The sequence below is a fragment of the Sipha flava genome, unplaced genomic scaffold, assembly GCF_003268045.1.
Source record: "Sipha flava isolate LNK unplaced genomic scaffold, YSA_version1 1_pilon_pilon, whole genome shotgun sequence".
Taxonomy (NCBI): domain Eukaryota; kingdom Metazoa; phylum Arthropoda; class Insecta; order Hemiptera; family Aphididae; genus Sipha; species Sipha flava.
Window position 1 is genome coordinate 1,116,087 of NW_020272783.1, and position 26,426 is coordinate 1,142,512.

General features: G+C 27.3%; 1 protein-coding gene across 2 annotated transcripts in view; it reads right to left on the reverse strand.

Moving 5' to 3' along the window:
• LOC112682021 (fasciclin-1) overlaps nucleotides 1–25,300 on the reverse strand; it is a 64,782-nt gene extending 39,482 nt beyond the window's left edge. For both annotated transcript variants that reach the window (XM_025552470.1, XM_025552466.1), the window contains exon 1: nucleotides 24,977–25,300. In XM_025552470.1, coding sequence (XP_025408255.1) covers nucleotides 24,977–25,117 — 141 coding nt within the window. In that variant the 5' untranslated portion in view covers nucleotides 25,118–25,300. The remainder of the gene's footprint in view (nucleotides 1–24,976) is intronic.
• Nucleotides 25,301–26,426: the final 1,126 nt, after the last annotated feature.

Sequence of the window (26,426 nt, forward strand, 5' to 3'; positions counted from 1 at the left end):
TTATTATATTTTAATAAATAATCATATTATGCGTTATGATGCTTTGAATATTATATCCAACTGTTTGCAAACAGTTCGTCTAATGAGAAAAATTATGAAATTACATCACTAAACACCGTTAACACTTAAAATACTATAAATGTATGCCATATACGCATCAATCATTATTTGATTCATATATTTATATTTTATTACAAAATACAAATATCAAATCATTAATTAGTAAATGTAGAAGATTATATTTCTTTATACTGCATTAATAATTCCTTTTGGAATTAGTGGTGACATTATTTAATACCTATTACATTATTTTTTACAACATCGACTTCGACAGAAATATATTTTTTGAAACTACAATAGATATATCAAAACAAAAAAAAAAATTCGTTCTAAATAAATTCCTACGCGTAATTTCTCATTAACCTGAAATGTTTTAAAAATACAATAATGATATGTATTAAAAAATTTAAGCATATTAAAAGTACCAAATTTAATAGTCTATTATGTTTTTAACTTAGAAACAAAAGTTGTTGTTTTTAAAACAACATAATTTTCAAGATCATTATATAATTAAAAATTAATATATAATTTTGACATTAGTAAAATAAAATAACAATTTTCTTAAAATATATTTTTTTTAATTATTTTACTAAAATGTCAAAAACGGAAATAAATTAAATTTGAACAGTATAATCTAATATAGTATCAACCAAAATAATTTTAATACACTTGAAATACATATCATTATGCATTTACATAGTATAATACTATATGCTTTCATGATTTAACACAAAATAGTTTAAGCACGCATCCTAAAACCTCCGATGAAATGATTATTTTAAGTCTAGTTTAAGGTACATAATAAAATCTCAGAGGAAAAATTAAATGTTCGTTAGTAAACAATTTGTATGTTTTTAATTACACAATTATAATAAACAATAAAAAAATAGTTTATCCGTTAAAAGCAGCGTGTATGTCTAAAAGATGGGTCAACATGTTCCTTGTCATAGTCCATTGTTTAATAAAAATTATTAAAAATACATTTTTTTTTTTTTTTCATGAACACTCATCGGACCCAGTAGCGGCGTCACGGTATACGTAGTACCAGAAGGAAGCAATGTTCCAGCCGGCTAGGCATACCGCGACCAACGCCCTCGTGAACATTAGGCGAAAATAAAGGTCATAAAAAAATAATAATAATAACATAAAACATAAAATATATACGTATATAACACGTTTTGTCAGTTCAATAATATTTTATGTATTTAAATCGCTTGATAGCAATATAGTTAGGTAGGTACGAATTATAATAATATTTATAAAAACGTATAAATAATTATACCAATGTACATATCATATTTATTGTAACGGTGTGGTAATGTGGTATGACCCGTAATTCGGTTAGAAGGGGCACCCTTTAGTTCAGTAACCTTATTTTATTTAATAAAATATTTATCTTAAAATAGACACTTTAAATCGAATGAAATCAATGAAACACATTTACTTTTGTCTATTGTCCATAATTAATCAAATACGCCGAATCTAGTCCAACAAGTCCGGTATAAAGTAAATATTTGCTGTATTATTACATAGGATCGATTTAGAATTAATTTTATTTAAAGAATTCCAACTCTTAAATCTTTGAAACATCTTAAGATAATTACTAAGTTAACTAACTATAGAACTATTATATATTTATATGTTTGCATCTTTGTAGAAGAATAAAGCGATACAACTTAAATATAATTGCACCATTTTTACAGGAGTATTAATAGCAATATACATTAAAATCAAACAAAAATTTTAGTATGCCTACCGACTAACTAATAAATAGATTTTTTTTTAGACAACAATAACTGTGTTTATACCCTGACATTACTTTTTTTATTGTTAATACAGTCGATAGACTTTTATCTGTTAAAGAAATAATAATTGTTCAAATTAAATGTCAATTATTAAATTTGTAAAATAATATATAAAATAATTTATTGAAGAAAAATGTTTTTTTCCTTTTATCCGTCTAACTCAGTTTTTTTTTTTTTTTTGCTTTACGCGCCATTTAGGCGCTTCGCAGCTACTACCAAAGTTCTCCAAAGTTCTCGATCTTCTGCATCCTCAATACTTGCTCCATTGCTTAATCTCTTCAGGTCGTCCTTTACTCGGTCCAACCACCGTTGTCTTGGCCTTCCTACAGGTCGTTTTTTATTTGGTTTGTTGATGAGTACCTGTCTTATCAATTTACCCTCTGCACGCCAAACATGGCCAGCCCACTCTAACCTTTTCGACCTTAGAAAATCTTTTAAATTGGTTGTTTTAAACAGACTGTTTAAGTCAGCGTTTTATCTTCGCTCGTATACACCAGTACTGAGGTTTAATATAGGCCCATATATTTTTCTAAGTATTTTCCTTTCGAAAGTCAATAGTTTATTCTCGTCACCCTGCGTCGTGGACCATTTCTCATATCCGTACATGACAATGGGGCGTAAGTAGGCAATGTATAGTTTTTTCTTTGTGTCTCTAGATAGCAGTTTCGATGTGAACATTTTTCTCATTGCATGGTATCCACGGTTTGATGCACTTATCCTGGAATTAATCTCGTTATGCATATTATTTTTATGATTTATATTAGTGCCTAAGTACTTAAAATTTTCGACTTGCTCAAAAGAGAAATGATCAATGCTCACATTTTGTAACGGAGTAGGTCGTCTACTCATTAGCATATACTTAGTTTTATTTTCATTTATTTTAAGGCCCATATTTTTACTTGTCAGTATGAGCTTTCGTACGGTCCCTTCTAATTCCGTTTTTGATTCTCCAAATAACACAATGTCATCTGCATATGCTAAGAGAGATGAGCGCCCCAGTACTTCCATTTCTTGGTCTCCCTGCATATCTCTTACAACTTTTTCAAGTGCTAGATTGAAGAGAGCGGGAGATAGCGCGTCCCCTTATTTCAAACCACATCTGACCTCAAACTCCTTTGATGTTTCTACAAGAAAACGCACTTTGCAAAGCGTGTCAGAATTGCAGCACTTTATTAGCTTAACCAACTTCTTTGGTATTCCGAAATGTATAAGTGCTGACCATAGCTGGTCTTTAATAATGCTGTCATAAGCTTGCTGAAAATCGACGAAAATCATGTGTAGATCTTTGTCATACTCATAATATTTTTCCATAACCTGTCTAAGGGTGAATATATGGTCAGTAGTGGACTTTCCTTTCATGAAACCACACTGGTATTCACCGATTATTTCTGTTGAATATTTTTCGAGTCTATGTAAAATGACTATTGACAAGACCTTGTAAGCAGTGTCCAAAAGGGTTATGCCACGGTAATTTTCCACTTTCTTGGGGTCTCCTTTTTTGTAAATCGGGCAAATAATAGCGGTGTTCCAACCCTTTTCTAGTTTTTCTTGCTCCCATACAGTTGAGATAGTTTTGTGTAAGTTTTCCAGGAGGTCTCGGCCAGCAAGTTTGAGTAACTCCGGATTTATGTTGTCCTCTCCTGGAGCTTTGTTGTTCTTCAGTGACTCCACTATTGATTTAACTTAGTCTAACTTAGTTATCAGTGATTTTCCTTATTCTATCATAAACGGTAATTCAAGATTCTACAGTATAAAAATCAACATATTTAACAATATTCAAATGAGAGAAAAGAATTATATACTATAATAATAGAATAATACAAATATATAATATAATTTTAAGGAAATATTATTAACACATATATGGCCTGAACTTTAAAAAGATCTCAATAATTCGTAGTCCACAAAAACAAAATTATTAAATACAGTTTATTAATTATTATGTTATGGTTATATGATATATTATAAATATATAATTACAGAACAAAAATGTGTGTGAGAATGTATATCGATTGGTAAAAATCAAAAGGGGTTAAACGACATGGTGTATACTACAGGATAACCGACAGTTAAATCTTTCGATCGCACTAACGCTAATGTTGTTCTGACCATTTAGTAATGAGATTTAGTAATTACAAGAATTTAGATTTTTTGGGACTAGTGATTTATGGGACAACTGTTATAAAAGTAGAGGACAAGCGCCTTTTTTAAGGGCATAAGCGACACTGTCGAAAATTGTATGGGCTAAGCTACAAATTCATGAGTCATGAATCATGACGCTCAGACCCTACTATTGTCGCTTATTAACTTTCATAATAATAATAATATGACTTATGAATATCTAACCATTTTTTATATTGATATAAGTGATAACATGAGTAAAGTTGTATGTACGTACTAGGTATGCGTACTTACGTTGCACAATGTTACAAGTTTACTGAACAATTTATAAGCGCCATTTATCAAAAAAAAATTTAAATTAAAATTAAATCTAAGCGCCAAAAAAAGGTAAGTTTTTGTTTAATTCGTTATGATAAAAAATGTACATAATATTTTAATGTAATTAGTATCAGGCCAGTAAGTTAACATGTAATTTAATGGATATATATTATTATTATTAATCTCACATTATAATCTTATGCTTAAATAAATACCGAAACATCAACGCCAAAGTTAAAAAAATATGAAAATTTTGTTTTTACTCTCGTGAAAAATAGTAAAATTTTTGCTTAGTAGTCCCTCTTGCCTTAACCAGTCGATATATGCTCATCAACCTATACTTCCATAATACACCAATAGATAGCGGTCTGAATAATAAGTATAGAGTAATAAAAATACCCTTTGGTTAACTTTTCATTTTTTTATATGTACTTACAGTTCCCAAAGAAATCTTAACCGTAATTAATATAAATTATGATTAATTAAAATCTTAATTGTTGAACGGGAGTTATAATTTCATTATTTTTTTTTTGCGTAAGAACATACTTTTAAATGTTATTTAAGTATTTCTATTTAGTTTAAATTGGAATGGAAGTAAAATAAATACCGACTTAATATTTTAAAACATAATGACAGGTATCATAATATAAATAATAATTTTAATTAAACATACATAAGTGGAAAAGTGATAACAATTAATGTAATAATTAACATAGGAAAACTGAATAATATTCTAGTAGACTTCTCTGTTATTTGAGTATTCAATTTAAATTCGTGAAATTGAAGTATAAATGTATTTACATTGATTATTTTGGAACCCGAAAAATTCGATATTAATTTGTCAGAATTCGTTGGGGTTTAATCTGATGAGATATGTTATACCGACGATTATACAATATGTAAAAGTAACGTTAGGTTTCTTAAAGGTTTAAACTTTTCATGTTACATTTCATTCCCCAAGATCTTATTTTATTTTTTCTATTTGTATAAAACAAAGTATATTTCATGAAAACATTGAATGAATAACAAAAAAATTACTTATTTTATGTTCTCACTATCCATACATAATATACAGATATAAACTGACAATATCGTGTAACCCACCCTAGAAGATATAACAATATTCATTATTTGCTATAGTTTTCACTAAGTCACAAAATACCATAATATATATATATTAAGTAAATTTTGTTCATTCTACATTAGGTCCATTACTATGATGGTCGAGGGGGCGGAATTTTCTCCTAAACCTAATCGTTTCTCCACTCTCAATTAAATGTACATATGTATTATATAGTAGTATGTTCTGCACTATATTGTTTCTTTTTATAATGTTCCCTAAAACCTAATCCCCCCCTTGATGATTTGGCCTGTCTAACATGTAATGTTTCAACTACTAAAATAAAATGCTAATCGCAAAAGATGCTAGAGGTATATCAAAATATTCATAAATTTATAGATAACTTTTTGTTCTGTAGTAAGTTGATTTTATTTCATATATAACTTTACATTCTATTAATATAATTAAAATAATTTACACTCACTAATCAGCGTATAACCAAAACTAACATTCAATTAATTTGAAATTTTGGGGTAGTGTACTTATTTCTATATTTAGTTGTAACAAGAAAGAATTTTTTAAAAATAGCATTTTAAGGGTTAAAATAGTTTTGAGTTGAATGTACTTATATTTTTTCCACTTTTAAGTTACCTAGGAAATATTTTATTTTGTATTATATGTTAATTTTAATAATAATCGGTTAATGTACGTATATCTAAATAAATAAATCGTTAAAAAATACGACATTTGTAACTATTTTCCAATCTAGATTTTTTACATTAAAATAATAATTACACTTAATTAAAATAATAAAACATCTCCAAGACAAATGCGAATAATTCAGCTAATATTATACAATACAATAATATAACTATGCTTTACAACAAATCTAGATTGATAATTGTAAAATCTTAACAACATTTTAAAATAACTTAGGATGTACCTTTATTTCCCCCGTAATTTTAGAAACAATTATACTTTATGGTATTTAGCTATGTCAACACCGATTTTTAGATTAACTTTTCGTAAATTTTGGGAAGGCACTGAAAATTAATATTCTAGCATTCATCCCTTTTAACGCGAGTAAGACAATTGAAAATTGAAAATATATTATTTTTGATTCGTCCCTGCTTAATAAAAACACATTTTAAATAACTAGTTTATCTCCATCTGTTTGTAAAATAGATATTTTTTTCTTTTCAAATATTTTCACATACAATATGGCCAACAATTTCTTTCGTTGTATACATTTAATCGTTCCATTTTAGTTCACAACCATTTAAGGTTTCCACACCATTTAGCTGAACACAGCTGAGTACTTCTCGATATTGTGTGTATGTTATTGTTATTATTATTATTATGTAATCGAAAGTGGAAGAACGATGATCACGCGGTGTGTTGTACATTCACGGTGAGTGCATTACAATGCAAGTATCCCCTGACGAAATGATTTCGACAATAAAGACGACGTGCACACGCGCAGGAAGGTTATCTTAACCATATCTCTTCAGCACCTTCCCGAGGATGGGTTTGAATATATTTATACATGTTTTTTCGACCCCGATCACTGAAACGACGTTCCGGTTAAATCCTGCTTTCGTTTGCTACCGACACATAAATCCATAATTCCTCCTTTTTCGGCATTTAACATCCTTTTTGTAGTGCGGTCATCATCGTCACATCATTAAATAATAATCTGTGCCAAGACTACGACAATGACGATACCACCATATTTATAATAAAGAACACATTTCTCTTACTAAATGTATAATTTAAATAACCTCCTATAATCAATTCAAAATAAATGTAAGAATACGAGTACACGTTTAACGAAAAACAAAAAAAAAAACAATCTTATCATGATTATATACTGTGTTTTTGCTGTCGTGTATATGCGGCAGCTCACCATAAACAATCAAACGAATAAATCGTTCCTCGATTGTCGAAAGATAAATTACGTACCGAAAATAAATCCAAAACTATTTATTTTTCTAACGCACAATTTCTTTTTATTATTTACGCCCGAAATAAAAATAAAGCATTTATTATAATTTATCAAAAAAAAAAAAATAACATGGGTTGATAACTAATAACATTCAAAAATGTGAATGACTATGCTCATATATATTATTAGCTGGAAAAAAAACTTCTTAAATCTTCATAGTTCTCAATAATTCTTCTTTAATATTATAATATTTTATCTAACGATATAATAGGTATCTAATGGTATTTATCTTACGATATCTTATCTAATGATATTATTTACTTTTTAAATTGGTTATATTTAATATATAATAAATAATTATTCTTATAAAAATTAAGTAATAAAAAATGTAAACATCAATAGATCGTCGGAATATTATCGTAAGTATAAGTAACACAACAATTTAACCCTCCATATTTTATTTTTTAAATTTATAAATTAAGTTAACTATCGATACGTTGTATATAATATAATATTGTAGTTTTCATGAAAAGGATTTTAATATAAAAATTTTATTATAAAATATTTTATTTTTTTATTTTTTTCACATAGTTGTAACCAGTGGAACCTCGATTAATTGTATCTCGATTAACTGTGCTCATTCTTCCAAAATTATCGTCGTTTGACATTTTTCGTCTAAAAATTTTTATTAAGTGGGACGAACGTATTTTTATATTACGTATGTACGTATGTAGGTATGTATATGTACGTATGTAATATACATTATCGAAAAACGTAAACGACCTTATCGACGATAAAAATATGGGCTGTATGTAAACTGCGGCGAAATTAACCTTTTTCTAAAAGTCGATAAATAAACTGTGACAAAAAAAAAATTAAAATTATACAATCTGCGACAAAATCGATAAGATTATACAAACTGCGGCAATTTATTTTATATATATACCTTCTATATATACTATTTATTATAGTACTAAATCATATATACCTACCTATGTGTATCGTATATCGTATATCGTATATCGTTTAATTAATTATGAAATTTTGCGTCTTGTATACAAAGTGGTAAAGTAAATCCAAATATATTTTTAAGTTTTAACGAAACATATCAGTAATATCGGTTCCTTTACTTTTGAAAATACTAGTTATTACCTACTTATAAGTGTTAGAGGTTAGTAGAAATAAAGTTTAATATTTATTCAACGTCATGGAATTTACAAAAATGTTTCGCTAGAATGGCAAAGAATAAACAGTGTTAAATAATTTTAAATTTAAATATGAATCCAAAATAAATGGTAATCAAACATGGGAATGCACTAAAAAAAACATGCAAGGCAAAATTTTTTTTCAACAAGGAAAAAAATTTATTACAAGAAAAATCAGTTTTGGATCATAGTCATGAATCAGATTATACAATTGAACGTCAAACAGTAAGTAATAACATAAAACGAAAAATATATGTATATATTATATATATATAGGAGGTATATATAATAAATTGCCGCAGTTTGTATAATGTATCTTATTGGTTTTGTCGCAGATTGTATAATCTTAATTTTTTTTTTTTTGTCGCAGTTTATAAATCGACTTTTAGAAAAAGATTAATTTTGCCGCAGTTTACCATCTTCCAAAATATGGTCATATATGTCACAGGTAGATAAAATTTATTTAAGATTAATAAGACTTACTAAGGGTTCATCAACAATAATATTTATCTAATTATGTTGTAACTAACTCATATTATGGAAATTTTCAATTGTGTCAAATTTGTTCCATACTATTTAGTATATTTTTAAATTTGCTATAGGCTTTTCGAAAATAGTCATTAAAAAAATAACATTGTGCACATTTAATATGAATACAACAATATACATTTTTTCATAATTCGTTAAATACAATGTTTTGATTAATCCTGTTTTTCATTTATCCGTGATAGCCCACCCTACTATTACCCCGAATAATCGAGGTTCTACTATATAATCATTTTTATTAAGAAATCACATTTCATTGAACATAAAAATTATTATGTCCCGTTGTTGATTTTTGTTGTAAATTTTAATGAAAATTATATTGGCCGAAAAATAACCATGACTAAAAGAGAACGGAACATTTTAGACGAAAAGTGACAGTGGCCAAAAACGGAGAGGTACATTCTAGCCGAAAAAGGGACCGCCCCCTTAAAGTGTCGGAATTCAATTTTTATATTACATCCTTGTAGAACAAATAAAACATGTCAGTGTTATTTATTAAATTGCTTTTTGAATTGATGAATGGACTTTGCTTTGCTAGAATTTCACCATATTGATCCTTTTTCTACTTAAAAACTTGACAATATTTGCTCTTTCTTTTTTTATTTTTAGATTCTAATTGGTTTTACAAAAATTTATTTTTCAGGAAAATACTTGGGAAATAAAAATAAAACATTTATTTCCTTTAGTTATTTATATAAATTTCCAATTATCAATTTAACATGATTTTATCATACTGAGAAACTTAAATGTAATTTTAAATCAGTTTATTCAAATGAAAAATTCAAAAACGAGCAGAAAATAAAACTAACTCGAAGATTTTTAACGAAATATTTAACCATTTTTGAATTTTTTGAAAAATAATTTCTTTTTTCATAGTAACAAAAAATTTTGAGGATTAGAGTTCCGACCCCAAGTAATATACATTGTTTTGTTTGAATGTGAATTGAGTTTCAGTCACTTTATGAACGGGGACGCTCACGGAAGAGCAATACTATTATTATAGATGTGAACGAACCATTTCCTGTGCGACACAGTTCGTAAAACACAACTTACACTCCAAATAATGTTTAATATTATGTCAAAGAACAACACTTGCGACAAAATAATAACATACACTATCTATTGTCATTATGTGTATGTATAGAAAACTTCACAAACGGTACATACAAGCTGCATTATCTATTTCTAAACTTCTAATATGTCGTATTGTTTAGAGTGAATGTACAAATTTAAATCTAATTAGGTTGGTTTATCAAATATAGTTGAAGATTACTAAAATAAAATATCATAAGTAAAAAAATATAATAACATGATTAAGTTTTGTGATAATTTTGGCCTGTGGGTATTTAATGAAAATTACAGTATCGATTCAGTAAACAGTTATGATTTAGTAAAACAGAAAATTACGTAGTTATACATATTGAAATAAAAAATTAAACATAAACACTACAAATATATACTAATTGTATTACAATTTTACAACACTAGTTAATTATATTGAAAAAAAAGAAAAATATTATTGTAAATAACATACAGAATATCAATGATAGCATGAAAGCCATTTTTAATTCAATAAATTTATAATTTTCTAAATATATTTCTTGACTATTTATTTTTATATTGTAAAAATCTTACATAACATTCACTTTTAAGACTGCAAGAAATATTTATTTTGGTGTTTGTAATAAGACTAATAACTAGGGATTGGATGTTTATGAAATTGCATATTTATTTTTTCTATTCATCTAATTTAATGCAGACTTGGATACATATTTGATCCATGTTTTACTATTTTTGTTTATATATTTTAGCATATTTTATGGTTTTATATTTATAATGCGAATTTTTAGAATTTTAAGAATATAAATGCATATTTCAGTACATTTTCGAACTTTTTTAAAAATAATTTAAATTAACAGGATAATCATAAATTAATTTCCCGTACATTATGTTTGTCCCAAATATCTTTAAATTCAAGTTTGATCAAATTAAAAAAAACATTATCTCATGATGTATCTTATATGTATTATATATGTATTCATATTTAATTTAGTATACATTATTAAAAAAATATAAAATTAAAAATTAAATACTTGTAAATTATAATATATTATTAATTTTTAATTCTAAAGGTAAAATACATTTCGCTCTATATATTTTGTTATTTTTTTAAGTTAAGACACATATTTCATTTTTTTTGGTGCATATTATGAATATATTTAGTAATTTTTCAGTGCATAAATGCATAAAAATCCGAGCCATACTAATAACCAATATCAAATAATAAACATATAAATAAAAAAACTATAAATATAATTATAGCGACTTGTTTAATTTAAAACTAAAATAGGATTATCAATATAGGGAAATAATAATAATATCAACAGATTATTTCTATTATCATAATATCTTCGGAATGATTACAATTACGTATATAATATAAAATAGTAATTCTAAATCATAATAATTTACTTATAAGTTATAAATTATAAAATATAGTACCTATATAATTGATACCCTATAATATAACCAATATAACTCAATAGTTATTACTTTATTATGTATACTTTTTCAAAATGGTCAACAATACACAAATTAAAATTAGGTTACTGTTTTAAGTCTTCGGAAAATGGCTGACTTTTACTGTTATGGGATTTTATAGGTCTTAAACACAAAGGGGTTCCATTTTGTAGTCTTCCTTTTTAACCTTGGATTTTGAATCTAATTCTATGGAAAATAATGATATCCGATATATTATCGAACTTCCAACATCCATCTTTTGTATACATCATATCATGTTTACCTATTAAGAATGTATCTACATATAGTATTAGTAGTAATATATATTTAGTAATATATTCAGAAAACACTCCAATAAAAAAATATGAACTTCATCGACAAAATATAGGTTCATATTTCAATTTAAGAAATGAGATTATAAAGCAAAACATAATATATAAATACACACAATATATTTCCAGCATTTAAACAAATCGTGAAACCGATATACAAAATTCTAGATTCTATCAAATTAAATCGATTAAGAATTCAACAATTTCAATATTAAATACTAATTTATAACTTAATTATTTTAATAGAGTAAACAGTCAATATTTCCTGATATGGGTAAAATAAATAAAACAAAATATAATGACGGGCTTGTCGCATTAATTATAAAAGCTAGGTATCATATGTATCATCACTCATACGTCATGATTAAATAAATAGGTGGATATTTAAGAAATCTCGTTAAAACTTCATAACTCAAATTACTTTAGGTAACAATAAATATTTAAAACAGTACCTATATACTGAAACAAAGAAATTACTGTACACATAAGTAAGTATACTGCTCATTAGTTAATTCTTATTATTTGTTTCATAATAAAAAATTAATATTTCAAAAGTAATTATTTTAAATTTGTATATTTTACGTTTGATTATTTAAATTTCCAATCCAGCGAGCACCTATTTGAAACTTAAAACAAATTCTATAATTATAGCTAAATTAATTTACAAATAACAATAATTATTGCAAGTATATTATTAAGAATCTACCAAGAAAAAATATAAAACCAAGCTTACAAAAATTCAAGCTATAATTATATCTAGTGTTAATATAACAGATTGAAAAACGACTAACTTTTATACAACTTGTAATAATACTAAGGGTTTTGAACACTTAATTGAAATTAAAGTATAATGTATACAAAATAACATCAAAGACTATACACAATCCATAATTTTACTCAATACACATTGTAATAATAACAGTAGAATAATAATAATAATTATGATAAGCAAACCATATATTATTATATATTATACGATTCGAAAACTCATAGAATAAATCATAAATACTTAGACGGATTTTTATATACATTTTTAGTTATACTTTGTACATGGTAGTAAAATAACTTTTTAAATAATTACGAAATATAATAATAAATAACCATTCTCCCTTCCCACCCAACTTGGCATAATATTACTCGAAGAGGGTCAGAAAATGTCGTGTTCGTTTTCACACACGACACGATAGTGAAATACACGCAATAATAATTCGTAGTGAGAAAATGTACGAAAATAATTAATGAAAAATAATCTAAAGGATATTAACCGCGAACTCGTGTCGTGCGGTTGCGTTCCACCACTTATTATGGTTTGCGCGCCAGCGACAGCGTCGATGGTTTTTGCCGGCGCTCTAGTGATCATGAACGCGCACGCGCGCACGAGTAACATCTGAGAGTCCTGCTGCAACCACAGCACATAGCCGACGATTGATCGCATACACTCTCACGAGGTGGATTTGAGATAGCACCTATATATAATATAATATAAACATATATATATATAATATAACTGCGCGAATGGAATTTTATAGTAAAATACGTTATGTTATAAAGACTGACAAGCAGAAAATTAGGGGTTCAACCCCTCTCCCAATAAATTGTAAGAAAATGTAAATTTTACCTATTATTTAATAAAGTAGATATTTGTAGGGAACTAAATGACCTAGATTAAGTATACATGCTTGGGAAAAAAATTTAAAAAAAACCCTAAGCTTAAAACATAAAAAAAAAAATTAGGAACACTCATACGACGATAATGTATCATATTATCGACTTTTCGTTTCAATTTAAAATTTTAATATTAACTCATTAAATATATTTTAATTGTATAGCTTATATTTATAGCGATTTAAGTTGTCCAATTTCGAATTGGAGCGTCAAAACATAACTCAATAAACGCAATGTACGCATATAGCGATTATCAGGAATAAACGAATTGAAAGCTAGTAAAAATTATGATGTGATACGCGAGTGATACGTATAGTACTCTCAATTTCCATATGTTAAGAGTTTAGAAAAATTAATACACAAGCTTGTTTCCTTGTACTCTCTTTCTCCTTATCTAGTTATTCTTTTAAATGTTACCTTATCCTAAAATCCGTTTCAAAATATTTCTTTTAAGTTTATAAAGACTAAAATACATCTAATTATTATAAAATATGAGTATACATCAAATGAAAATATTACAAAGAACTTGTATGAATTAATAATGTATTAATGTGTTTCTTATTTTGCTTAAATTCTTTAAAGTTATTGGCCACTTTCTTTTAATATCTAAGTAAACTAATTACTAAGGAATTGAAATAGAACATGGTGTTTTAAAATTTGATTTTACTCAGGTAACTATATAGCTAAAACTATATGAGTACTACAAAACTTCAAACAAATACATTTGTCAAGAATCGTTTTTTAAAAATAGAATAGTTAAAAATCGGTAACAACTATAATTATACAGACATTATTTGAAAGTATTATTGTTGTTTTTAAAAATAGACAACATTTTGAGTCTTAAATGATAGGAATTTCATGAAACGCAGAAAATAACGAAATAATCACTTTCCCAAAACCCGGCAACAAACATAAAAAAAAACAAAATAATTTGTAATCGACAAATATATTCAGACACAAACCGAGCCAGTAATGTTACTACTAACCTAACCACAAATTCCCACAAAAATTACGAATATAACAGTTGTTTATTACGAGTATTTTCTAGTAGATACATAAAATTACGATTTATTCTATCATCATTTAATCTGCTTATGATCTCAATCGAACCTCCTCCTTGTAAATATAAAAATATACTATTAAACATAAAAATGCGACGAATACAGCCAGTTTTGAATCTAAGACTGTATTGCTAAAAATGGTAGGCCTATTACACGAACAAAATCTAAAAGAAGAAACTATAACATTGAAGAATAATTAAAAAATAAAATAAGCAACTCTAGTCAATTATTTCACTTTTTACATTTTCTCTTTTTCATTTCGAAATACAATTTTTTAATGGTCAACTAAAAGTTGAATAATAGTTTAAAATGATAAATAAAAATTAATTAAAATTATGCTTCCTTCAAACACCCTTGAAAATTCTGCTATTAATCCATTGTTAACAAAACTAAACGATAACTCACAGATGCAGCAAAACGTTAATACGGCTGTAACGGAATGGGTCAATAAAAACAATTGAACAACTATACTAAGTTATAATAATCAATTATTTATAATACATATTATAACGTATTATTTTTATAAATATTTTTTTACTAAACGTGCTTGTAAATAACTTTTTAACGTCGTAGAATGCTTATAAATTGCACAAATTTATTGCGTCGTTGCCGATGTCAATTTACCTAAGTGTATGAATATATACTAGTATGTATTGGAAAACCTCGAAGAAATCCGTCACGGTCAACAGAAGATAACTCATCGAAGCGGATCGAAAGCACCAACGAGCGTGAGTGTCTCTACGCGTTTTCGCGTGATCGTAGTATAAGTCCAGATTATTATGTGAAAGGATATCCGAGAGTAGGATTTAAAGATAACGTGAAGAGTCTACGCACGCTCACTGAAAAATTATTTTTTAACACGTATAAATTCATTTTTAGGTGACTCATCCGAGTCATATGTATAGGATGTCTCAAAAAGAATGCAGGAATTTAAATCTGTTATAAATTAAATTTATTTCTTTTAAAAAAACATAACAAATATATCATTCTCTTCAGGAGAAATTAAAATTTAACAGTGAAAAACAATATCGGACATACAAGTATGACCCTCCCTACTAGCTCTACAGGCGATTATTTTTTCCATACAATTTACCATCACTCGATCACACATTGCCCCAACGAATTTCTTGCTTAAATTCCAAGACATTTCGAATTTTGTTAGTAAACTCGTGACTTAATGTATCCCTAAAAGAAAAAATTACTCGGCGTCAAGTAGCAAGATCGAAGTGAGATGACATATGTATACAAAACGCCGAGTTATGCTTCGTATTATAATTCGTTACTATTTCATTGGATTGCAGAACATAGATGGGGTTTATTGAGTGATAAACGCGTTCCAATTTAAAAAACCACCACACGCCATTTCACTACGACAATTTATATATTTGTCCATTCATAAATAACCCAAATTAGCAATACAAACAACTGAACGAAAAGTTAACGAATCGTTCGAAAAATTACCAAATTCTGTATAAATGTGTATTTTAATTATTAACAATGTACAACTATGTGTTAGTCAGTGTATCAGTCAAAAAAATAATTTGTGAACAACGAAAATATATGTTTATAAAACGTATAAAAGAATAAATGTTATTCATCGTTATCTGAACACTATAAACCGTGTAAAATCGAAATGTAAGACATAACATTACAAAAAATTTAGCCCTAAACATATGCATTTTTTTTCGACTCGTCATTTTGTACTGAGCTAATAAACGGATTTGACAGTTTTTATGGAAGTTAATAATATATTCATCATATTATTTCCGAACCTAAATATTAAAATGTAGCTGATGCAGCACTAGAGAAATAAATGATAAAAACGATCATATTTATGTCTTTTAATTTGTTTAAATTTAAATATTCTTTGCTAAATTTCAATGAAATATATAATATAATATAATTTTAAAGCAAAATTTTGATTTAAATCTGATGCAAATTGCACTAACAAAATATATTCAATGTAATAATATTAATATTCTACATATATATAAATATAAATATTATAAAAAGTAATTACATTTTCACTAACTTTAGACCTTTTAACTTTTAATTATGCTTTTCAAACAATATCAACTTAAAATAGCATGTAATTAAAAGTAAAACCATAAAATTAACGTTTTTAATAGAAATCAAATATTTACAAATGTACAGTATAAAAAATCTATTAAACGACAGTATTTTTTTTTAAATCACAATTTCAATTTCTTAAGGACTAAAACACAAGAAATATACATAAAAATCTAAATTTCTATGATCAACATATAATAATTCATCCTCTTTTTTTAGAGAGAAATACATTTGTTCAACGTTTATCCTTCAAACTAAAGTAAGTAAGTACAATTTGTTAGTATACATAATATGAAAAATCAGATGATAAGACACATTTTCACAAATGATATAAAATAATAGAAAATTTAAACTAAAAATTAATTATATTTATTTCTTTATACCGATCATTGCTTCCACTAAATAACAATAAAAAAAAAATATTTTTAAAAAGTGAAAAAAATGACTATGACTACATCCATGCAAGACCTTGATCACGAACAACAAATTCGTTCCACCGTCGTTCACCCACGTATATAATTACTACCGTTAATATTATGATCATTTTCAATTTTTTTTTTTTTTGACATTTTGGACAAAATCCAACTGTTCTATATATAATATATTCAGCCAGACGTGTTGTTATACATTAGGTAAACAAAAAATGACTTTGGACTAGAAATAAATGAACATTTTGATAGTATCTTACTAAATATAATATATATAATTCAAATTATATTAAATTTAAAATGATATACATAGAAAATTATAGACCCATTTGGCTACTTTACAGTATTATAAATTTAAATACAATATATATTCTGAATAACTATCTAAACCTCATTACCGTTTCAAGAAACATATCGAATAAATATATGATTAGAAATGTACAGAAAAATTTAAATAAATATACTTTATGAATTGATTTTGCAATATTTAAAGTATATTATATTTATTTATCTATTTAAAATCTTTAAATTAGTGAATTATAAATTTTGATAGACACAAGACACCAAGCATACATTTTAAATTAAAAAAAAATATATTGAAGATGAAATTCAATTGAATAAACAATATAAATTAGAAATTATGTATAATCATATCATATTTTTTCATTATAATAAATTTAATTAATTTGTTATATAGATTCATTCATATTTATTTATATTTTATTCATATTATTTTACTAATTTATAACATCATGTAAAAAGGGTCATTTACAAATATATCAATTAATATTTGTAATTACTTTATGACTAAAAGCATTAAAAATTAATAAAATCATTTGGTACTTATTTCCATACATAATCTAAACTGTATTAAAATAATGGATATATAGAAATTTTCAAGAATAGCGTTTATCCAGGGGAAAAAATATAAACAATGTAAAAAACAAATACTTAAATATATTTAATTTAAAAAAAAAAAAAAATAACAGTGATATCAATCATATAGGTATTTAAATAATAAACTATGTACCCTATACATAATAATATTACAAATAATACATTTGACAAGTACATAACTTCAATATAGTAATATAAAAATTATTTTAACAATAAATACAACATCTCTTGGAAAGCATATGTCTATTAACTCATTCTGTCACCACAATAGACACCCATAGTATCTTTTTCCTATTGCAAAACATAATTTATTTTTTACCAAATATTTTAGAATAAATTACACTTAATTTGAGTGACATCAGTTTAATTACGGAGCCCTTACTCTTAGATTGTAGGACCTCATGTACAACATTTTAAAGGGTGCCTAAACAGGCCCGGCACCTTCATTAAGCACGCTTATGGTCATACTGCAATCGTTACAGATAGCCAATAACAAAGGAAACAATACAATTTACTAAAATAAAACAAGTAGGATAGTCCAACTAAACCACAATGGCTATGAAAACGGCTAATTTGTAAAATTCATACCCTACCCCAGATCATCCTCGGCTTCAGTTCACCCTTGGGGCTGTTACTATACTTTACAAAAATCAACTTAAAAGTTAAATATACAATAAAAACTAAGAAAAACATATATAATTAGTTATTGTTACATGTATAAAACCTCAATTATAGAAATTATCATACTTTTAATGTAAAACATAAGAAATATAGTAAAGTTATAAATAAATGTATTTTGTATTATTATAAAATTCATAATGAGTTAATACTTAAAATGTATTTTGCATATTTTACAATATTCACTATGTGCGCATTTTGCTATTTTTCAGAATTAAGTCATATTTTATAAAATGTACACACAATACAAATTTTTTATAAAATCATTTCAACATTAGTTCTTCTCTTCTTTTTATAAATAAATAACAATAATAAATAATTTCAATAAAATTTCTTTTTAATTTATGTCATTTTGTATGTAATTAAAAAAAACTATTATAATTTAGTTTCAAATTACTAACCACTATTTTATCTACTTACTTTATTCATACATAACGGTAATATACTCACTCCTACCTTCCTAAGCCAGCAATTAAGAAGGAAAATATTAATTAAAATAATAAACATATACATTAAAACCCCTATAACTGTACCATATAAAATCGAATTTAAAAAAGTTTAAAATTTTTTTCGATTTTTTTTTTTTGTATTCTAAAATTAGTAGCCGGAAGCAGCTTATTTACACATTATTTGCTTTTAACGGGCACAACTCATTAATAACTTTTTTCATCGGGATAGGTCGTGTACTAAAACATGTATGAAATGGGTAGTGATAGATGATATTAGGAAGTTAACTAGAGTATTTGTCTGCAATGAAATAATTTTATAAAATAAACACTCGGAACAGTATTTTTAATTTCTATAGTTACAATATAAAAATAAACGGCTAATAAAATAAAGAAATAAAAACAAAATAAAAATTTGCACCTAATAATATATGAATGTATGAGTAGATAACAGAACACAAAAATATTTATTCATACAAATATAAAGTTATTACAAAAGTGATTGAAAAGTAAGAAGTAAGTTCATAAACGACAAAATATACCTATACAATTTTGTGTCATTTCCGCAATCAACAGTTATTTTACATCACGTGATGTGTTACATCAAATGTACTTCAAACTCATGATTTCCTGAGTTGGTAAATTAGTTAAATTGGATGCAGTATAGTTTTGGTACTTTTTACTTAGAGCCTATAATAAAATACTATTTTAATATTAGTCAGTAGAATAATTTTTGGCATAAATCCAGTAAAAAAATGTTAAATAATATTTTAATATTAAAAAAATAATATTATTTAACAAGATATATCCATAAAATAATAATACTTCTTATAAAAAGACAAATGTATGGAAATACAATTATATTCTAATTCAATTTTTTTTATAAATTAATGAAAGCATTTAAATGGTAGGTTAGGTTAGGTAGATACTGTTAACGTATTGTATTCATTATTATAAACTATAATTGTAGATTCTTCAAATACTCTTGTATGAAAAAATATCCATTGTGCCTATACGCATGCATTCTTTTAACTGCATCAAATTAAAAAGTAATTTTGTTATTAAATAATATGGCATAATAATAATGTTTTGTACGATCAAATAATATCTTCATAGATAATAATATATAAATGTAGTAGTTCATAAATATTGCATCCCTTGTTATAGTGGTATTTAAAAGTTTAAAATTATACTTTCGGCACAAAGTTATAAAAATTATCTAGTTTTATAATTTTATTTAATAAATCGAAGACCTCAACGTTTAATTATAATTTATTAGTTATTAGAACGATTTGAATATATAATCTGAGACAACACAGTGTAATAAAATGTTAAGTCAACAAAATATTATTATATAAGTATATTTATATTTATATTGTATATGTAAAATTAAAATAATTACATTTATATTATTCCAACTTTTTATTGGTTCTATGGTTACCTTTCAAATTAATTTAAACTGATCGAGAGTTAAAATTGAAAGTATTTATCCCTACGTTAGCGGATTGTTACAATCAATATGATTTCAGGGTCAAGGACATTATCCTGTAGTTTTGGCTACAATCCAAACACTGAAGAATTTTTACAACTAAACCACTTTCAACTTCGTAAATGCCACTAATTTACTATAGAAAATATTTATTCAACAGTTGTTTAAACATATCTTATCAAAAAAAAAAAAAAAAATAGAACACCAATATCCAGCTATACACATTAACTAATTAAAACAAGAATTACAATCAAGGTTACAATGATAATCGTATCCAAAATCCATATAATTTATCCATATACCTTTCTTTAGTTTACATAACTATTAAAATTTAGTTTTTCCTCGAATATTAACATGAATACACGAGTTACAATAATCGATTTGACTTCGAATTATTTGAGAAATCATAGGTGGATGGTTTATAGGTGGTAGGTACCGGTAAAATAATTTATTCAGCAACTATTATATATACAGAATTAACTAAAAAGAAAACGATAAGACTACTATATAAACTTTAAAATAGATCAACTGTATTACATCAATTTTTAGTTATACTAAACGGTCGTTAAGATTTAAAAAAAAAATATTTCGTATACCGAAATGTAGTAACGATGTCGTCCACAACGTTAAGAATTCACCTAACTTTTTAACAACTAGACCGAGTACACTTTAATACACGGATATTATTACTCAACTGAGCTATTTTTAGACCATACATTAACGAAACTGTCAATCATGTAAATAATAACTAACATTCGGGGAGAAAAATCTAATGATGAAGTCTAAAATTACAAGAAAATCGCTACAATCGTGAAGTGAAAGTTAGGCTGAAAGTTTAAGGAAGAAATTACACTTGAACATTCAATTCGATTTGACTCCCGTAAGTTAAACTTATCGTCAACAATACTTTGCCTATACTACATATTTTAATTGGATTTTAAAAACTACATGTTATAATTTCACGTTTATAATATATGTAGTGTCAAATCGATGTTCGCATATACCTAAACAGCAGACGGGTGCAATTACAATGACATATGATACCTTTAAATTCACGTTCAGTCGTGTCGGTATTTCAGCGGATTCACAAATGTCAGTAGTATAGTACGCTATTCACTTGACCCCCGGAGGGTGTGCTTCTATAAACCGACGATACACATGCCACAGTCATACCACTAGGTATATTATGTATTCATTGCCAACATATAGATCCGCCACTATTATAGTACGAAAGAAACCCTTTAACTAAAATCTTTATAGGTATATCGTGGAAATAAACTTTTCTCTCGACTTTTCCTAGCCATCCTAATGTTATTTAAAATAATGGTCAGTATACGAAGTTAATACGTATCTTATAATACACCTATAATAATAATAATAATAATACCTAAATTGTTCCTTGAATGGCTTTAACGTTTATAAAAGATTCAAATTCACAAATATTTTCAAAGTGCTTCTGAATTATTAAATCTAATTAACCGTTAATTTAGATTAATTTAAGTTTCTTAACATACACTTGTAAATAAAACTAATAATTAAATAATTAAAAAGATGGATGTATCAGCTTCTCTTTAAAAAAAAACTTCAATTATTGTTTGTCTAATATTGAGGTAACTTTAAGAATGTACTTGTCACTTATGGTCATTAACAGTAGTGGAGAAAGATCTTTTTCAAAATTAAAGTTGATCAAAAACCGGCTCCAAACATACATGACAGAAAAGAAAGGTTAACATGAATACTTTACTTAACATTGAGAGTGAGATTTTGAGACAAATAAATTATGAAGGTAATAAAAATAGTTTCATCAATAAAAAGTTTAGATGTAAACCGATTAAAGTTTAAACCTTAAAACCTAGTCATAGTTAAGCTATATAAAATATTATGTTGTAACTTGTTAGTTTAATTACTACCATTGCAAATAAAAATAAATATTGTTAAATACCTTAACTAATGTATAGTAATTGATCCTAAGACTTTAATAATATATTTTAAATATAATTTTTTTCAGGCATAAACTTGAAATTAGAAAGTTACATTACACTAGATTTTGAGAAAAAAATGATTTGAAAATGTTTTGTTGGTGGCTTGAATACTCCTTTTTTGAAGAGTATATATTAGTTATAAGCTCTTTTTCATAGACCTAAATACGATATGAAATTGAAATGAAAGGCTAAAGGTCTATTCTGAACCATCATTTACGATTTCTATAGTATAGTTTAGTCTATAATATAGTTTGTATATTACAAGATATAACCATAAAAAAAATTGGGAGTAGGGGTCTTAGCCCTCTCAATTTTGGGACATATACTAAATTTATATTTTTAAGGGGCTTAGTTTCTCTGGCCCCCTCTATTTGTGCATATACCCTTCTTAAAGAACCGTTTATAAAAATGTTAAATTTTAGATTAACTATATTAACTATTTACTTACATACACATTGTTTAATTGAATAAAAAAATATCAGTCAAAAATTCTAAAGGCACCAATTGGTTTCCTATAATTTGTTCGGTAAGAAACAATGAATAATTTTTTTTTTCAATTCTTAGGTAATAGTACCTGAGAAGAAAAGAAATTACCTGCCCTATATACATGTGTTGTATCTGGAGGGACAAAGGTATTGTTTTGTTCCCTCTCTCATAATTTTTAATTACATTTTATAACATGAAAGAAACAAATCAAATAAGCGATCAACCAAAATTTTGATACACTTGATTACTCTAATGTTGAGTCACGATTTTATTACTTTGTAAACCTGATGATGAATTTTTATTTCGAAACCAGTAATACTTAACAAATATAATACGTTGTATACTAATTGAGTCCCTATACCTGAACGAGAAAAGATAATATTCTAATTGAGTACAAACAGGGCTGACGAGAATTTTTGAGGGCCCCGAAGCTCATTGGTTCCAGGTTTCCATTACTTGCACTTGTTTGACCAAGATATAATTGTACTACTATTTATACTACATACTTTATTACAATAAAATTATTGTATAAAAATCTGAGACGACGGGCCTTCTCAGACTCCCTGTCCCACCTCTCACCGGCCCTGGGTACAAACGGGACATATACCAATTGAGTCCGGAGTTAGGAAACTAATAGTATACGAATTGAGTCAGAGGATTATTTTGAGTAAAATATAAAATTAACCGTCTAGATACAGCGGAAATTATACCGTATAGCATTAAAATATGTTATTGTCACACTTATGCCGTATAGTCATCAAAAACACGTCAAAATCGTTTTAACCATACCTGTAGAATTTTTTGTTTTAAACAGTTGAAAATGTTCTTTTTAAAAATTTCACAGGATTCAATTGATATTAAAACATGGACTAAATTAGTATTATACCTAAAATTTCACGGAACTCAATTGGTAAATACCCTAAAATGACCCGAGACTCAATCCCTCATAAAAAGTTATATTGGGACTCAGTTCGTATACAGCCTTTAATAATACTCCAGGTTAAATATTTATTTATTTATTCTACATATGAACTCTTTGTTTATTAATTTATATATTAATTTACGGTTATTAACCGTTTACTAATTTTTAATTTTGATTTAATTTTTTTATTCTATATTTTATTGTTATAATTAAAAAATATACAATACAGAAAATTTCGGAAAACTTATTATCAAACGGGATATTTTTCAGTACCACCAAATATGTACTACATATTTTTGAATATTTATGTTTAAAAAAATTGACTTCCCCCACACCAAAAGTGCATTCATGTTATGCCACTGGGCAATAATACCTAAGTATTGTTAAGTTATCCAATTTATCGTATGCAAAACAATCGATGAAGGAGAGTGATAATCACTGGGTCGTTTAATGTTTACTTAAAATACCTAAAAACTTTATATGTGCACGTATATTTATATGTATATATTATATGATAGATTTCGAAAAATTTTGCCTGACGACTTCGGTGATACGGACTTTCTCGTAAACGTACATTACTATTTCATAATAATTGTTGCACGCGATAAGTCTCCAGAGCTGTATTTCACATTTGGGTCGTAGACAAAACTCTACTGACCAGTAAAGTAGTATCGGAGTCTAATAATATGCACTCCACCATTCAACACACGATGAATACGGCGGTGCGGGAAATCATTCATCAGATCGTTGGGTGCAAAGTTTGGTAACACGACGTCAGACCAAGGTAAAAAAAATCGTGTTCAATCAACACGGTTAGAAACAATTTCCAAGGAGATCGGACCATCCCCGAGAGAGGAGTCTCAACCGTCGTCACCATATAACACATTAAAGTTAAATGTGCAACAATAACACGGTACTATACGAGAGGATCGGTATTTACCTGGGACAGATTGTACTCGGTGGCCATGTACTTCATGAGCGTTGAACACTGGGCGGGGTGGTACGTCACCTGAACCACGGCGATCAAAAACAATCCGATAACGAACCTTCGGCACGGTGCAGTCGGTGACGACGACGTCATGATAGCGGTACGGTTGTTTTTCTGTCGTTATCACAATTGGCAGCGTAACGGGACTGAAAAACGAACGTCGGAACAACGGTGGAAGAAAAAAAAAACGCCGGTAGTAGCGGTGGCGGCAGCGGAGGAAAAGCTCTCGGGCGCGAACACACGTCTTGCGGCGACGACGACGAGTCGACTGAATGAATGAGGACGGATTAGCGGGCCTCGCACGCCACACGGACCGCGGACGGCCGGCCGGCCCCCGGATCGCGCGCACGCACCGGCACGCGTCCCTGCTCGCCGCCACCGCCACCGCCGCTCGCTGCCATCGATGACGAAGCCGCGCCGACCCGGTTAGGTGTGTTACCGCAATCTCGTGTGTACAATACAATATGATATAATAATTATATACGCACCCACCAATTGCGGTACCCTGGGAAGGAATTTCCCTCGCGCACTGCAGTCGTCGTCGAAAGTAATGCACATTTACATAGCCATTATAATATTAAAACAGCGGTAGTCGTGCAATGCGAGCAGTTTACGAGAGGTGGATTTTTATTTCGATTTCAAAAGGGATTGGTTTCCCCCCCCCCCTCTTGTTTAATCGGGGAATGCGTATGGGCTTAACAAGAGTAACGGTTTTATCGTTCCGTTTCAGCAATATGATTTCTTCGCTTAATTAATTTATGCTTCGTTTTGTAGTCTCCCTCACTTGCTCCGTCCAGTGTCACTGATGAGGTGTATGCGTAGATACGTAGAATATTTTCTATGGAAGGACGTAATGTGTTCGAATAGTATAGCTAGACACGCGCGGTATAACAATAGAGGCGTGACTAGGATTACAATTTACAAGTAGAAACCGGCTCATTTCTAGGTAAGTTTATGCAATTCGAGGTAAAACATTTTTGTTTCTCAAAATTTTTTTTTGTTTTTTTTTTTTTTTTTTAGTAGGCATGACATAGACATAGTACGGACAATAGTATTACAAGAACTTAAACGATCTAAAAAATTTTCATAAAAATATGAACACGATCATTTGAAAAAATAATTATAAAACCAAAAAAAAATTATTTATATAAATACGATACATATAACATTTATTGGTAAATTTCATAGCAATATAGCTTATTATCCGTAAAATGTAGAATTTTTCGTATCCTAAGTATATATAAACACCGAATTTAATAAAGTAACTGTAAAAACATATACACTATGTGGCGTATACTTATGTGCACAACACTATAACATAATATAATTTAATAAATTTTAATTTTTTTCAGAATATATTCTCATCGTGTCGGGTTTTTAAGAGGACCAGAAAAAAGTTCCA